This window comes from Drosophila bipectinata, chromosome 2L, assembly GCF_030179905.1.
Source record: "Drosophila bipectinata strain 14024-0381.07 chromosome 2L, DbipHiC1v2, whole genome shotgun sequence".
NCBI lineage: Eukaryota > Metazoa > Arthropoda > Insecta > Diptera > Drosophilidae > Drosophila > Drosophila bipectinata.
Window position 1 is genome coordinate 18194954 of NC_091736.1, and position 16892 is coordinate 18211845.

The 16892-nt window shown below is 44.2% G+C and overlaps 3 protein-coding genes across 7 annotated transcripts; 1 reads left to right on the top strand and 2 right to left on the bottom strand.

The window, feature by feature from the left end:
* The first annotated feature begins 790 nt into the window (after positions 1-790).
* LOC108132252 (ribosome-binding protein 1) lies at positions 791-2775 on the top strand. Its single transcript, XM_017251582.3, has 4 exons — positions 791-1064; positions 1131-1707; positions 1784-2250; positions 2314-2775. The coding sequence occupies exons 1-4, from the start codon at positions 904-906 to the stop codon at positions 2675-2677; spliced, it is 1569 nt and encodes a 522-aa protein (XP_017107071.2). The 5' UTR covers positions 791-903; the 3' UTR covers positions 2678-2775.
* Positions 2776-3660: 885 nt separating this feature from the next.
* Positions 3661-16281, bottom strand: LOC108132342 (REL proto-oncogene, NF-kB subunit dorsal). Of its 5 annotated transcripts, none has more exons than XM_017251727.3 (10): positions 16101-16281; positions 15165-15237; positions 9251-9617; positions 9014-9192; positions 8560-8954; positions 8430-8508; positions 5940-6050; positions 4837-4899; positions 4241-4770; positions 3661-4179 (listed from the first exon to the last, which is right to left on the bottom strand). In XM_017251727.3, exons 3-10 carry the CDS (start codon positions 9601-9603, stop codon positions 3880-3882), a joined length of 2010 nt encoding a protein of 669 aa, XP_017107216.2. In that variant the 5' UTR covers positions 9604-9617; positions 15165-15237; positions 16101-16281; the 3' UTR covers positions 3661-3879. The 5 variants fall into 5 exon arrangements, with proteins under 5 accessions (XP_017107216.2, XP_070133101.1, XP_070133102.1 ...); XM_070277000.1 differs by having other exon boundaries at positions 16089-16281; XM_070277001.1 differs by having other exon boundaries at positions 15966-16281.
* LOC138925754 (embryonic polarity protein dorsal-like) lies at positions 6007-8423 on the bottom strand. The gene has a single exon (XM_070277005.1). It carries the CDS (start codon positions 8245-8247, stop codon positions 6484-6486), a length of 1764 nt encoding a protein of 587 aa, XP_070133106.1. The 5' UTR covers positions 8248-8423; the 3' UTR covers positions 6007-6483.
* Positions 16282-16892: the final 611 nt, after the last annotated feature.

Genomic DNA, 16892 nt, shown 5'->3' on the forward strand with positions numbered 1-16892 from the left:
AGACAAAAGTTGTCCTAGGGACGGCCTTCAAACACTTTCCAACACTTTTATTTCGAGTGGGGAGTTTTGTGGAATAAGCTTTACCATCCCGTGGTGAGTTGCGTTTAAACGCACATTTGGCGCCCAATGTAGCGGAAATTGTGCCCCCCGGGAAAATGGGCCGCAAATAAGAAAACGGATGCGAAGGCAACCACATCAAGTTACTTACGATGTGTGAGAACTCAGCCGGATGTGATGGTTGAGTGGATGATAGCTGGGGGCGAGACGGACTGGTGCCCCAGCAGGATATTTCTCCGGCTTTGAACTCGGCCCGGATTGTGGGTAGACGTAATTTGTAACATGTCATTTGAGGCAATATCTTAATTATTTTAAAAATAAACCATTTTACTTTAAAGAGCCAAAGAATCAATTTTGTTGACGTTATGATTCCATTTTATTGCTGGAAAGATAACTTTTCGCAATAGTTTGGGGCATAAGTGACCATACAATTACCATTTTTTAATGGCTCTCACTAGAAGCAATTACAAATATCGTAAAAAATGTTCTGGTGTTCAAGGATCTGGTGAAAATTAGAAAAGACACAAACATCCCCAAGTATTATGAGGGCCCCTCCTATACATTCCCGAATTTCAAAGGAGTCCGGTGGAAAACGGTGTAAAAAATCTAAATATATCTTAATTTAGTTAAAATGAAGGCATTGCTGTGAAGAATGGGGTTCAATTCCTAAACATTCCAATTTTGAAAAGAGTAGGCCTTACCTTTGGACTCGTTCCCCGATAGATCTGTCTTGAAAGCATTGTTCAGTTCTATAATTTGTTTCTCTACGTTTGAAACGAAGTACAAAAGTTGTTGTTGATTTTATTTATTCTCGTCGAACTTAAATTTGATTTATTTTTGGGCACCATGTGGCCGAAAAGTCCTCGCATCCGTCAGGTTAACTCCTCATCTTTGAACAATACCTCCCAAAAGGGATCGCCAAGAGCACTCTACACAAAGTCTGCGATCCAAGGACAGCTCAAGAAGCGTCGCAGCTATGGCTCAAGATACCTGAAGAAGGAAATGATGTAAGTTTTAAGGAAGAGATGCATTTAATAGATCGTATTGGTTTAGGAAACTCTTTTCCTTTTCAGTGTTGACAAGGAGAACAAGAACCCTTTGGTCAACCAGAGATCCAAGGCTGGGATGCTGACGCCCTCGTCCTCGGACAACTCAGTGACAACCTCCACCTCCAGCTCGGGGCAGTCCAGCTACACTGTGGCTCCCAAGAGCAGCTTCGTCAAGGAGCCGTCCCTTTCGACCTCCACTGCCGTGGCACCGTACTTGACCCTTAAACGCCAGCAGACTGCTACCATGATTAATTACAATGTTCGCAAGTCCCTATCGCAAATGGACTTCAAGGAAGCGCGTCGCACCGGCAACTACCAGGTGGTGGCCCACGTGCCCTCGCCCCGCAAGATGCCGATTACGGTGGACGAGCCTGAGGAATCTGCCGTTGCAGTTCCGGCAGGATTAGAAGCCAGTGTGGCCAAGCTGGTGCTGCCGCTCTGCGATGGAGTCGAGGGGAAGATGAGCTTTGTAGTCGCTCCGGAGCAGGATGCCCGTGTGGCCAGCCTCAGGATCTTCAACACCATCATGCTGCATGCCTGGCGCAAGAGACGCGAAGAGGTGCGCTGCCTCAGCGACCAGGTGGAGGATTTTAAAAAGAGTGTAAGTGGGTTTAGAGATGGGGTGTCCATATGGAAGTGCTTTCTTGGTTTCTACAGATTCTGTTTCTCCCCTACAGGTCGTGAAGAATCGCAACCAGTTGCATGTTTACAACTCACTCTTTTGCGTTGAGAAGCGCCGCAATGCCACTCTGAATGACCAGTTGAGACAATCGTACCGTGACAATGCCCAGACCAAGCTATCCTACGAGGAGCTTAGCTTGATCCTGGTGCAGACTCGAAGCGAAAAGGACAAGCTAGCCGAGGAGTTGTCCGCCAAAAACCAGGACATCGTAAATCTGCAGGAAGTCCATGCATCACAAAAGACTGAACTCTTCCAGGCGATCGCCGAGCAGAGGCATCATCTGGAGCAGCTCACCCAGCTGCAGCGCGAACATCAGGATAGCCAGTGTGCCCTGGAGGAGATGAGCCAGCAGCTGGAGCTGGTTCACATCGACTTGTCTCTCAAACGAGACTTTATCGAACACTTGAGTGAGAATATGGCCAAGATGGAAGAGGACAAGCAAGCCGTCGAAGACAAGTACAGGTAAGAACTTCCAACCTCCTCCGTTCACTATATACCTCCCTTAATTTGGACTAAAATAATTAGCAAGCTCCTTGAGCACTCACTGGAACTGGAGCAAACGCTCCAGGAAAAGCAGGAGCAGGTGGTCACTCTGCAGAACTGCCTGGCCGCCACTCTGGGCCAGAGAATCCGCCAGTGCTTTGCCCAGAGCCAGGTGTACCAGCATGCCACCTATCGCATGCTGCACTTTGTGGCCCACTACATGTTGCCAGGGACCCCGCCACCCTCACCGACCATGATCCCGGGTGCGGTCACCAAGCTAAAGGGTCTCTTCTCACGTGCCCCCCAAAACGGGGGACCTGAGGCTGATGAGGATTGCGATTGCGATGATGGGAAGGAGCAGGAGAAGGACGCACCGTCTGAGAGCCTCTTGAAGTTTACCGAATAGTTTATTGTTTAATGTTTTCTGTTGATCTGACGTTTGAGTTTGTTTGTTAAATCCTTATAGGCAGTTGTTAGTTAAAAATGTATGCATTGAAAAAGTAACTTCTTTTTTTAATAGTGACCGGTTTTCATCAAGAGTACGAGGCATGTATCCTGACATTGGCTCGGTTGACCCCCGAGGTAATCCAGTTGCTTGAAAACACGTAGTCGCCCTCCGGAAAAGGCCAGACTGTGGTCAGCTTCTCGTGTATGAAGAGGGTGGGCAGCCTATCCACAATTACATCATTCTAAAATTTAAATAGGTAACAAAAATCACAAACAAAATGCTTAAATCAGACTTACGTCATATGGACACGAGTGGTTGATGTTTGTGTAGGTCTTAAAGGCTTTGAACAAAAAGGATAGGAAGGGATTCTGGACTTCGTCGAGCATTTTGCAGCCATCGAAAGTGAAGTTATAGTTGAAAGGCGACTGGCCATTAGAACGCTTATAGAGCGCAATGTTTACCTAAATATATGGAGGTGTATATCCAAAGATTTGCAATAGAAAAGTCAAGGATTACCTTGAAATGATTTACTGGAACCTGCAAGAGCAGGACCTTGAGGGAGACATGTTTCAGGGTTCGGTTGACAGCCTTAATATAACAATATTCAAAAATGGAAAAGTTTCTGTCGTAACTATTGCACTTAATGTTGGTAAAGTCCACTCGACGGGTCTCCATCTTGAACGGGTGTTAGTTTTTATTTAAGGAGAGTAGCTTTTAAAAGATACTCACCTTATTTATAAAAAATAAAAAAAAAATCACACACCCGACTCGTATATTCATTTCAATAGCAGCTCAACTCCGTACGTTAACTGAGTGCGAATTATATAAAAATAAATGTACTTTTTTTTAAACAATTAAACTCTCGTTAGACCATCCAATCATTATAGATAATTGAAAATTTACTTTACTTATCTGAAATGGGTTAAATGCTGAGAGCAAAGTACTGCTAAAACGATTATTTTATTCATCTTTAAAAAACATATCCTAAAACACACATTTTACATTTTTTTGTTGCACTATCTCTAATTATGACAAAGCTAAAACAATCAATTAGACGACGACCAGGTCGATAGGGCTAAATGCTATATCATCTCGTACTGCCTCCAGGGTTTCTGCTCAGGTTGCAATCGTAGTGGTAATGGGTTCGTTTCGATAAGGTATTACGTAGATATGGATAGGTTGGAAATCTGCAGATCTTCCGAATTGAGGCGCAGTATCTGCTGATCCTCCGAGTTGATGCGCACCAGTTGCTCGCTATCGAAGCTCAGCAGATTACTGATCGTGGGACCATTATCCGCTTGGTTGCTCGTGTTGGTGTTGTTGGGGTTATTGTTGTTGTTATTGTTATTGTTGTTGCTGGGGGCATTGTTATCATACTGATGCATGGGCGGGACATGTTGCTGCTGCTGCTGTTGCAATTGCTGTTGCTGCTGCTGCTGGTGGAGCGTGTGCTGGTTATGCTGGAAACGAATATGTGGGTTAGAATGTGTGACTACTACTCTGGTAGCTTCCTCCACCTACCAGATGATTTGTGGGCAGATTCCACTGCAGATTGCCGCCTGCCCCAGCACCTCCACCGGATGTCAGCAGGTTGTGCATGGTGAAGGGATTGTTGAGATTACTGAGATTGTTGCTGTTGTGGCTGGTGCCAGGAGCCGGCTTAATGTCCGTTGCTCCTGCTGCCCCCGCGAACTTGGACTCCCAATGACTAGTTCCCGCATTTCCGAAGGGGTTTCCATGGAATTGCATCGCCTGTTGCTGCTGCTGCTGTTGGTGTTGCTGCTGCGCCATCACCTGCTGGGCAAAGTGGTAGTTATTGCCCAGGTCGGGGGCTCCGTACTGCGGATGCGACTGCTGCTGCTGCTGCTGGGGGTGGTTGGGCGACATAAGCTGCTGCTGCTGGCCGTTGGTGGGCGTGGCCGCAGAGCCCATGTTGTAGGGAGAGGGGGTGCTGTTCTGATTGTAGTGGCTCGACGGCGACAGGGGCTGCGGCGAGGGCGTTAGCTCTGGAGGAGCTCGGTACGCCAGGCCAAAGGGTTGAGGTGAGGTATCTAATCGCAATCGGTTATCAGCATTAGCCAATTAATATTTAATGCGAATAAAGGTTAAGCACTTACCTCTCGGTTCGGTTTTAATGGGAGGTATACTTGGCGCATTCCAGCAATTCATGTTAGTTTGTCCTAAGAGCGGCAAGCAAATAAAAAATATTAATAAACAAAAAAAATTTAAAAACAAAAACAATAACAAAACAAGCATAATGAAATAAAGAGGTAGAACAATTTCACAAAAACAAAAGGGGCCAGTCATCAAGAAAGCGCGTTTTTTTAACTTATGCTTTAAACTTAATTTAAAAATATAAAAAAACCTAATAAAAATCACAACATACTTGAAAAATAAACAACAAAAAAATCATGCATAAATAAAATGAAGTTTTTAAAGAAACAAGTTAATAAAAAAAATCAAAAACCAACTAGAAAAAGCCTCAAAAACTTACTCAGAAGGAATATTTTTCATAAGACTTGGGAGCAAAACTTACTTTCTCTAAAAATCTAAAAACTCCAAGTTTAAACAAATAATATTCATTTGAACTTCTTTTCTTTTTGTTTTATTAAGCTACGATATTTTACAAAATATTTTTACCAAACTTTTAATTTTATTCTTAATATAAAAATATCAAATATTCCTCGAAAAAACGACAAAAATTGCATGTTCATGTTTCATGTTTCATGTCTCATGTTGATTACAAATAAGTTTCTCATTTCTCCTGACTCCTGTCGGCTCCAAAAATATTGCTATAATTTCGACTATGTATGTAAATCAATATATAAATATAGTAAGGACCTTTCCTCGTTATTTGTTTATTAGTTACTTGTTAATATCGTGATTGTGGGTGTGCATTCAGTGAGTGATTTCTAATAGTTGCTAATAGTCTATTCGATTAATACATCATCAGGGGCGATGACTAGTTCAATTAAGTCTTTGTATACCAAAAAAAAAAAAAGTCAAATACGAACACTATTCGACCAGGTAGGATCAGTTGGATGGCTGGCATCCCAAGACAAAGTACCCAAGGAGACCCAGACACAGATGGGGGAAAATATCGAGAAACAGAGAGAGAGGCGGACAGAGGCGCCCCCAAGACGGGACGCCACAAATGGGGCCAACACCAATGAGCTATGTGGCATTACAGGGACAGGGACAATGACAACTGATGACTTACTGCCATCCGGATGGTCGGTCTGTTGCAACTGCTGTTTCTGCTGCTGCTGGAGCAGCAGGTGCATGGGATCACCGCCAGTCTTCTGACGTTTCCGCTTCAAGTGCGCTGGATCTATAAAACAAAATATACACACAAGTTGTACATAGATTCGGGATTTGGTTTCAATTAACGCAATGTTCTACTCTGAAAATTGAGTCATTTGCTTAAATACAATAGTTGGTTTCGGTTCGAACCCTCAAAATGGGCAACCTGGACAATAACAAATCATTCTCGACCCACTTTGGGCGAGATTTGGTTGGGGTTTCATGCCTGGTATCGCTTACAAAATATTCAACCAATCAATGGCTGCTGGGGAAGGATACTTTAGCACAATTATCAAATATAAAACAAATACAAATTTTTCGGGAGGTCTGGCCTCCCGCAAGTGGACGCCAGAGCCGAGGGAAACAAGGCTCTCCCTGGCTCCTGGCCTGTGTCCGACCTGCTTCGATTGAGAGTTTCGTTCGTTTGCCTATCAACAAATGGGTTTTAACAAATTGGCGGCCTAGTTGAGGCCATTGGCTGCTGCCAACCGCTTGGCCACCTCCTCGGGCGTGAGAATCTCCCCGGCGTCCACGGGGGCGTAGTAGGCGGAGGTCTCGTCAAATTCACTGGCCGCCGCCAGGGGCGGAACACTGGTGTACAGGGCAAAGTGCTCGGCCTCGGTCAGATCAAGGTTGGGGTCCAGCTGGACGTTGAAGTGGCCCTCGATGGAGCTGACCAGGTTGTGCAGGCTCTGGCGGTCGGCAATGGCCACCAGCTCCATGCCGCCCTCGCTAATCGGTATGTCCGCCAGCTGGAGGGCGGAGGCTGTGCGTCTGTCCAGACCGGTTCCAACCGACATCGTGCTGGACTGGGAGTAGGCCTCGTTCCGGTGCTGCTGGGGCAAGCTGTTGGCGCTGTCCCCCTTCAGGGGAATGTGCACCACGTCGGCGTTGAGGTAGGCAGGTCGCTTTCCGGAGACACTGCTCACACTGCGGCCCACGGGCTTGCCCAGCTTGGAGCCGGGCTTCTTGGCCTTCACGGGGCTGGACTTGTTGGGAGCTGGAGTAGAAATAATGGGAGCAGCCGACTTTGAGGACCTGAGCGACGCCCTCATGGGGTCCTGCATGTTGAAGTGTCCTATGCTTGGCTCACGACTGTTCGCTTTGGAGTCTAGCAGCGAGCACTGGTCCTGGGCCAACTCCGGCTTGCTCTTCCGCCGGGAGAACAGCTTCGAAAAGAAGCCCGGCTTCTTTTGCCTGGGCAGGGTGTTGAAGTTGGGATTCTTGGGAGTGGGCGCCGGAGGCAGGCGCTTGTTCAGCGGCGACTCCGCCGTAGAGGGCCTGGCCTGGACCGTGTTCGCCTCGATTGAGCGGTTCTCAGCGTTGCTGTCCTGCTTGCGGATCCGTTTGGGCGGCAAGGGCGGCAGTTTCTCCTCCTCGGGCGGAAACGGAACTGTCAGGATGGCCGGCATCGGAAGAGGCGGTGCTGGCCGGGGTGGGGCGGCTTCTGATTTCTGGGACTGCGAGTTAACCTCAATGGGGTCGTAGTGCTGGTGAGCATCTTCAGGGGCACACTGGGACATGGGCGGCGTTGGCGGCATTATGTCATCCATGGGTATGAGAACGGGATTCTTGAAAGCAATCTGTAGGCTGGTATAAGTGGCGGCATCGTCGAAGCTGTCCTCCACCATCAAGGGACCTCCCTTCTGTCCAGGTCCAACAACGCCAGACAGTTCGTTCTGTAAAGTATTATTGTAGGTGTCCCTCTGGACTTTGTAGTCCGTGTAAATCTCATCCAGTTCTGCCACCTGCTCCAGGAGATCGTTGAGGGTCTTGTCCTCCTCTGTAATGTCCAGAGTGACCTCCAAGCCGGAGTCCAGGACGTCACCCTCCATGGTGGGGCTTGGCTCATGAGGCTGTTGTTCAATTTCGTTGGACTTCATCCACTCGGTGATCTTGTCGTTGGCCGACAGTGGGCGAGGTGCTTCCAACTGCTGACCTAGCTCCAGCTGCTCCAGCTCCCGGACCTTCTCATCAATGATCGTGTCGATTTCCTTTTCCTGCTCAGAACGCAGGCGATGTGCCTCAGCCTCCATATCCTCGGGCGAGTGATCCGAGCCGTGATCGGGCTCGACAATTATAGATGACTGCTCTTGATCGAAAACTTGCTCCTGCTGGCCCGAGGGCTCCTGGCTATAAGCCTCTTGCTGTAAAATTTTCTCCTGCTGGAACAGTTGCTCCTGCTGGAGGAGTTCTTCCTGCTCTAAAGATGGCTCCTCTTGCATGGGCTCCTCCTGACTAATAAATGGCGCCTCCAATACTGGCACCTCCAACTTGGGTGTATCTAAATCAATGACCTCGATCGTAGGCGCCTCCCGTTTGGCGTCCAACGAAAGGATCTGCTGAAAAATATCTTCGTCGGGCTTCCGTTTGAGGTGCCGATGAAGATTCCAGAACGTGTGTTTACCTGAATCCAATGGCACGTACTCGAATGCCAGGGCCTCGCTGAGGACTCCGTCCGAGGGTCGTTTCAGCTGAATGAAGACCTGAAAATGGTATAAGTCAATACATTCCTCTTTTGGGGCTGAGAATCTTACCTTGGCGGGCTCTGTGATGTCCAGGGTGTGGTATCGCGGCGTCTTAAAGGCAATGGCAGTCTGCTTGTGCACATCCGTGTGCTGGAACTCCCCGTAGGCCTCCCACACAGTCTGCCCGTTATTCTCCTCGAAGAAGCGCACGGAGATGTCTTCCTTGGCCACCTTTTCGCAGAGCAGGATGATCTGGGTGTTGCCCAGCACCGTCGCCGAGCAGCTGCACAGCCGGCAGATGACCAGGTCGGACATGGCCTTCTTGTCGAAGATGGGCTCCGAGACCACCGGCGGCAGGGGCGAGGTGAAGCGACCCTTCTGTTCGCTCTCCATGAATACTTGAAAGCACAACCGGACCGAGTTCAGGTCGATGCTAGAGGGCTGGAAACGGTGCGAGAAGCCAGCTGGGGGGTAAAAGTTTGGTAAAGTTTCTTTCACAAAATAGTTCAAAGGTCGATCTTACTCTTAAATGGATCCACGCGGATCTCCTCACGCGCCTTGAGGGCCGCCTCTATGTCCTTCTTTTTGACACACTGGATGCCCAGATTGCTGAAAACGGCCCTCATGGTTTCACTGTTAATTTCCAAAGTACAGACGCCCTTCTTGCAGCCTTCCTTGCCAACCAAGTTGTGCGGATGGGGACTGAAAAGAAGTTTAAGTTTAGCCTCAAATAGGTTACAGATTCAACGAGGATCCTTACCGATGCGGAACATCTTTGGTCACACACGAGACAACAACCACGGCGCGTCCTTTGTAGCCCACAATTTCAATAGTCGGGTAGGTCTTGTTCTCCGGCGTGGAGTTCACACCGGGAATAGAACCCGCCGACCGACCCTCGCACTCGTAGCGGAAACGCAGGGCCTTTCCCGCCGGCTGCTCAGTGATTTTCACATACGGTTTCTTCCGCACATTCTTCGTAGACTGTGACAGTTGCTGCTGCTGCTGTTGTTGTTGCTGCTGCTGGGCCGGCAATCCGTTGTAGTTGAGGCTCTGTTGGCCATCGGCCGCCGGGCCGGGCCCAGACGCGGCTACGTTGTTCTGGTTGGGAAACATTTCGTGGCCTGTTACTGCAAAAAATCAAATGTTTTGTTTGAAAATAAACATCTAAAGAAGGTCGAAGCCTATCAGCTTGAGTAACGAATAGATAACACTTAAAAATAGATAATTTGGCAACAACAAAGTTTATAGTGTTTGTCTGTGTTTTAAAGTTATGGCCAAAAGCCGAAACAATTCCTTGGCACGAAATCGAAGACCTCCCAGACAAGCCAGACGATGACGGTGTTAACCGAAAATAAGACCCCCAGATCCCTTCAATTTATTCTGAATTATGAGGTGGAAGTGGTACATATGTACAAAGTTGTCTATATACATAAGAGTGCTTCTCCTGACCAGTTGGCTATGACGAACCAAATCGAAAAAGTCTGAAAGAAAATTAAAAATGAGGAGAACTGCGAGGAGGCCACTGCTTGCTATGTGGGTGGTGTATTTTGACAACATTAATGGGTCTATTTAGGGGTCATTAGGAATATGTATGTTTTCATAAATGCACATACTGCTCGTGCAGTTTCGGTGCAGTGGTTGTTCTTCCTTCGCCGCCGGATAGATCCGGGTGCGGGTCTGGTCCGGTATAGTCCGGCTAAAGCTCCGGACGCCTTGTTTAAAAATAAACTTTTTGCGTAACGCGGCCGCAAAGCGACAACTCTGCCTGGCGGATCGGCAGCAGCTCCTCATATATATATACCAGGTATATGGGTGGCTGTATATAGATTGCCTCGCAGACTGGCCTCCCCGGAGATGGGAGAGCTTTTTATTTTGGTTTTTGGCGAGTTTGGAGCAATCCAAACAAAACATTTTATCAATGATGGCGCATTGTCAACGGCCAGAGTCGAATACGTATAGAACCTGGTGGATATATGCTCTGGCGAAGACTAAGTAGCTGTATGACCTCAGAGTTTATTCTCTGATCGTGTCTAGACACTGGTCTGCCATGGGTATTACACACGTCAATGGCTGACAAAACTAATGCCGTGCATTGGTCCGATCTGAGCTAATTCGATTGGTATACTCCAATCTTATATGGTATAAGAATACTCGACTTTTAATTCCAACTGATGATTAACATTTTATGGATTATGCACTTATGACGACATAGTTTTTACATCCAAAAAGCTCTGATATTCTATATCACTCTCTATATACTTCCTCGCCAATCTAACACATCTGTTTCTCCCCAGAGGAATTCGATTTTCCGATCACAGTTTCTACAGCTGTCAAATGTTTTTTGTGCGTCAACTGAAAGTATTTGGTCTACAAATCATATTCCCTGGCCACAGCTCTCGAAGGCGGCAATATTTATGTCTTCATTAAAGGAACAACAAATCAATGCCATTAACCTTTGGAACAGCCTCAGCTCGAAATTAGCACAGGAATAAATGATAAATCAAACCCGAAGTTCCCACGTGCTGTCATCCTACATTATATTTGGAAAGGAATATAAAAATCTTATTTTTCACAAAGCAATTGTTGAAACCGATCAAACTTTGGCATAGAATATTGGTGGAGAATTACGTCACTAAATTATTTGCATTTTGTGAATATGAAACGGCAGTTGGACGACTGCCAGAATATGTAATTTTGTACAAAAACGAAACTATATAGGTTCTTCATATACAGATATTGTTCAATAGCATTCGGTAGAAAGTTAATCAATCACCTTTCACTTATCACGGCCGAACTTTGATGGAAAGTCTCTCCCAACAGATAAGAATCAAATTATCCGGATATTCGATATTTCAAAATAGTTAATCAATTACAGTGTTGACAACACTGGGTTTCGAGATACGAAGGGTTTCTGTTTCCGAAAACCGCACCAAATGAACTCTTTTGTGTTTTGTCGCTTGCTCTTGAACCGATCTGCCCGCTATAGCTGTGCTGCTATATATTTTCGGATCTATAGATATTGTAGAGAGAGAAATATTTGATCGAACCGACGAAATAGCACTCGGCAATACGTCTTGAGTACTCGCCCAGCGCCTGAACACTGAACCGAGGAAAATGTTTTTGGGAAGAAACACAGAATTCTTTGGGCACGCTTCGCCAGAAAAAGTTTTGTCGTCTTCGGAGCTTTCTGCTATTTTTATTTATCTTAATATATTAAACATTTATTTTATTTAAAGTGATTGCCCGCCCGCCCGAGCGATATGTATCTGCCCGTGTTTTGTGTCGTGTATTTATTGCTTTAGCTTCCAAGGAATTTTCTCTTTTGTTGTCCCAATTTTCAAAATTGTTCAACTACATACTTATATGAATATGAGTTTGCAAGTGACATTTGTAGTGTATTAGTGTAGAATTTAATTGAAAACTTAATCAGCAATGTCAATATACTTTTACTGGGAAATACTGTGGGAACAAACGAATAAATTAAAGCTAAGCACGGCATGAATAGTAGTATATCGTATTTAGAGTTAATCCTCTAATAAAATAACCTTAAATATAATTTCGGACCATTGGACCAACGTCGATAGGCACGCGTCATAAAGGATTTCGGTTAAAGACTTCCGGTCAGATACAAAATTAAAAAAAAACGAAATTTTGATAAAATAGAAATAAAATAACTAAAGCCTGGCACAGAATACTAATGCGTCACTCTGAATCTGTGACTCAAACACGTCATGAACACCGAAATGGAAACATAGACATGAGCTGTATATTCGGCATTCTATCTGAATATTAGCCAATATATGTAGCATTGCAGAAAATATGCCTAATCCAAGCAAAAGATGCATAGGTACATTAAAAATACCTTAAAATGCAACCACGGGTGTTTGTTTGTTTTTGCACTGAATATAAACACACAAAGCGAGTATATTTGTATACAAGTGGAATATATTGTAGGCATATGGTTTTGGGCTTTGGGCTATATTGGCATTTCCGCTTCAAAATCAGCGGATAACGAAAACGCCCGGCACTTGTCACCGTTCAATCCGCCTTGAGTATTTGGCGCCAGTTCAGCGGGCTCTAATGAGTTTGCAAGAACACAGTTCTATAGATCTATGCTGGGCGAAGGATATATATTGTATAATTTGCTTAAAATGAATGAACGCGAAAGATTTTTAATAACAAAATATCTGAATTTTGACTGGGCCACGAAGAATTTCCACGAATCTGAGTGAGTCACAATGCAATATAAGTAGCTATAGCTACAATATAGATTGAAAAATCTAAGGAATGTGCTCGTGTGCCACCCACTGTTGCCAAAATCATTCAGAAAACGCGTGACTCCCGCTCGGGCCTGCGGATAAACAGAGCGGGAATAGGTCAGTTACCCTCTGGGATGCAGTTCCCCCGAATTGAGGAAACCAAATACTGGAATTTCCCTCAATTTGAATCGATTTGCCAGTTGAAACTGTCACTCAACGGTATGGCAAGTCACTTGCCAGGCAATTAGCTGACCAAATATATTTATATTAGCAATTCCCCATACGATTGGCGATTATATCATCCGCTAAACCGACAGGCGATTAAAACCATTCATAAAGCAGCCAAATCGCAGCCCATCAGATAGGGGCGGAAAAGCGTATCGTTCAGACTGATAGTGACCAGGTGTGGATGGCACATAAATTCTAAAAACAATACTCCAAGATAACCAAAAGTAAGATTAAATGTACAAATTTAGAATGCAATGACGTTAGCAAGACAAGAGGTTAAATAGGACCAACCGTAGGCCTCAAACCCATAAAACTTGAACGCCTCTTCCTTTAATGGGCGAAATGGATGCCCAGCGATCGGCGTCGCTTATCTGCCAGTTATGACTTTTTGGCGAAAAATAAAAAAGGTAAATAAACAAAATAAAATAAAAACAATTCGGTCGATCATTTAATATGCTAATTTTATGCAATTTCCTATAGCGAAATAGCGAAAAGACAGAGAAAAAAGTTCTTTTGGCGCCAGCACCACAAATTAAGATTAAGATCAACATCAAAGTAGCAGGCAGAAGCAGCCAAAAATTCCTCAGGTCTTTGGAGCCCCCCGTGGAACGGGTTCTGCCAATGTCCAGACCCAGACAGGCAAATGTTTTTAACGATCTTTGGCGTCAAGCAATTTACAGCTCAAATAAAAATAAATAACCGACATGCTGACAAATCGATGGAACTAGTTCCATCCGAAACTATAAAAGTGGTTCTAGCTGGGGGGTTGAAGTTTACAGCCCCATAAAGTGGGATTATCGACGAATTTCAAAAGCTAATATTTGAAAATGTTTATAGTTGGATTTAAGCACTATTCCCGACATGTGACACACACTTATCCATCCAGAATTATCAATCAGAATAATATTGTTCACGCTTTCCTATCATTTTTATATTTATAAATTATATTCCAACAACACTCTCTCGCGATTTAGAATTCCTGTTGATTGATGATTTGCATATAGGGCTTTACCCACTTCCAGATCGTATCTAACGTGACTAGAGGGACCTGGCTGGGGGGGCGCATATGGGAAAACTTAGGCATACCATATACACGGAATATCATCTATTGACTTGGCCTTAGATCTTTGTTAGCACTCGAGATTTGTAAAGCGTAGATGACTTGCTAAAAATAAATAAATATTTCTGTTTTTCGCCTTGTTTTTCTTTCGTTCAACACTCTCGATACGTGAGTCAGCAGCCGGTTTTCACTTGACTTGGCTGCAGTTCCTCGGTCTTACTCCGAATTAACTAAAACTTTGTTTTTTTTTCTGTCCACAATTACCTGCGAATTAAGACGAGGTCCAATAAGAAGACATGGTTTAATTTATTATTTTCTGGATGAGTCACAAAACCGCTCTTATTGCTTGGCTTTTGCTTAATATGATTAATATTATTTTATTAGAATTAACAAATCACGAACCACCAAGAAATTGAAAACGAAATTAAAGGAATTAAAGTTGAGCGCGAACACGACCACGAAGGCATCGAGTCGATCTTGGAATGAAACAATTGGAAACCTCTCCGGGCTATTTGAGTGGCCGCAAAAAACAAATGCAAGTGGAACTCAGTGGGGCAAAAGCTTTTCCCAACCCCCAGTCCCCACAGAGTCCCCACCCCCCACACACACACACACACACGTGGTCGTAAGAAACTTTCGTTGGGGACAACGACGCGTCGTCGGCAGCGCCACTAAAGCGGCAAAAAGCCAACAGCGACTGCGCTGCCATGTACACAGGTGTTTTGGCCATTATTTCGGTTTATCGTTTGCATTCACAGTAGATTATTTAATACGCAACTGGATAATTGCCCCCTGAAAAGCTTCGGGTTACACTGCAAAAGGGATCTTATTACTCTCATAAGATCGTAAGGTATTCCCCAAAATTCAAGGACCAAACTTGGGAAAATACATTCTCATTAAATTCATTATTTATTGTTGGTAAATACATACACGACGAAATACAAATGAATTAATTATCTTGATTGCCAATACAAAATAAATCGAATTTTGACGCCACTGGCGAACAAAGTTGTCCCAAGAGACAAGCAATCTAGAATCTCAATTAATAATGCTTTCGATGAGGATTTTCCCACTGCCTCTGATTGGTCCAAAGATTAAAATAGTTAACGGCACTTTAGGGGACTCACCGAAGTCAAGGAGTGATCTGAAAACTTGTTATATGCATTGATGATCACTCGAACTGCTAATAATCGCGGGCACCTGCAAAAATTCAACACAAGCCAATAAATACACAAAGTAATAGTATGCACTTTGCGTTTCCGCGGGCTGGGCTCCTCTTGTGGAGCAGTGTTAGTAATCGATCAGAATTTTCGAAAATGGTGCCGTTATGCAAATTAGTTAAATGAAAACGAGCAAATAAGTCATATGAATATTTGTAGTTGAAAAAGTGTTGGCACACACACACTGAAGCGACAACTATTACAGAAACCGGTTGCGCTTATTATTTATATATAAAAAAAATAACTTTTTTTTTTTTTATCTTTTCTTGTCTTTTTTTTAATTTTTGCGCGGGCACAAAGCGGGTGCGATAATATCGGAATAACAATGCCAATAACAACAACAGCGAAAACGGCAAAACTTTGACGGGAGGAGAACAGAAACCGAAACAGAAACTAATGAAAAGGTAAGAAATCGAGAGAGAGAGTCTGCGCGCCGCGCAGGGATGTGACGTCGTTTTAGGGAATTCCGGGCTTTATTTTATGCTTTTATGCGATCACCCTGGCGCGGCGGATTTTAATTTTAATATTTTGTTTTCGCGCTCTCCCTCTCACCCTTTCGATTTCGACTTTGTTTTTGTTAAATATTTTGGTAATGCCTGCGACGTCTCTGGTCTTTGGTCTCTAGTGGGTGCCTGGTTAGGTTTTTCGATGTGCCGTGTAATCTAATCGGTAAAACGCTCGTTTTAAATCGAAATTATCAATACGTGCTTGTGTTATTTGCTGTTATGAGGCAGCGTATCGCTATTTCAGTTGTTTTTTTCTCGTAATTCAAAAGCAAGTGAAACTTTCGGAGCTCAATTGAATTTATACGATTTTGTGCAGCTCTTTTACTTTTTATTTTACTTTTATCTCAAACAGACGAGTCCACAGGTTTTCTGGTATTCCAACCTGTCTCCCCAAGAGAGAGGCCGATATCGAGAGACAACTCGAAAGCTTTGAGCACGACGGAAAGATAAATAAGGAAACACGAAAAGGTAGTAAAGGTGATAAAACCACGGAATCACGCACAACCGATCTCGAAGCCAGCGAGTTGAAGACTAACTAAACGACTTACTAAAATAAAAAGAGGGTCTACACCGAAAGTTTCAATATCATATGGAGCTGTCCCCACAAAGACCCAAAGCTTTAGTAGAGCTTTAGAAGAGCTGTTGGAGTCTCCGACGCAAAATTACCAAAAAAACAACATTGTTGAAGATCTAAGCTACGCTTAAAAGAGAGAGAGAGAAGAAACCAAACGCTAGGGACAAAATCTTTTTAAGAGAGTCGTAGCTTAAGTCGGCTTATAGCTGTGCTGAGTCACGTCGCTCACATTTTCCAACTAAATCTTAGTATGATGATCGAATTCTTCATAACTGACCACAGTCGAGATTAGGTTCATTGTTAGTGATCCAATAAGCTTCCAAATAAATTTTACAGAATTTCTTATTTTTAGTTTTTTCCAAAAAGTGATTTTTAAGAATTATTTTTAATATTTATAGAGTTTTGGAGAACAAAATGAGTCTTTTCTTAAATGTAAATAATAAAATTTCTTAAAGTGCTTTTAGTAATGACTCATCCTATGAATTCGTGCGGTCTCCTCGGAAAAGCTTTTCCGCTTTTATGAATGAAAATCCACGAACCGCTCGATATCTGTGT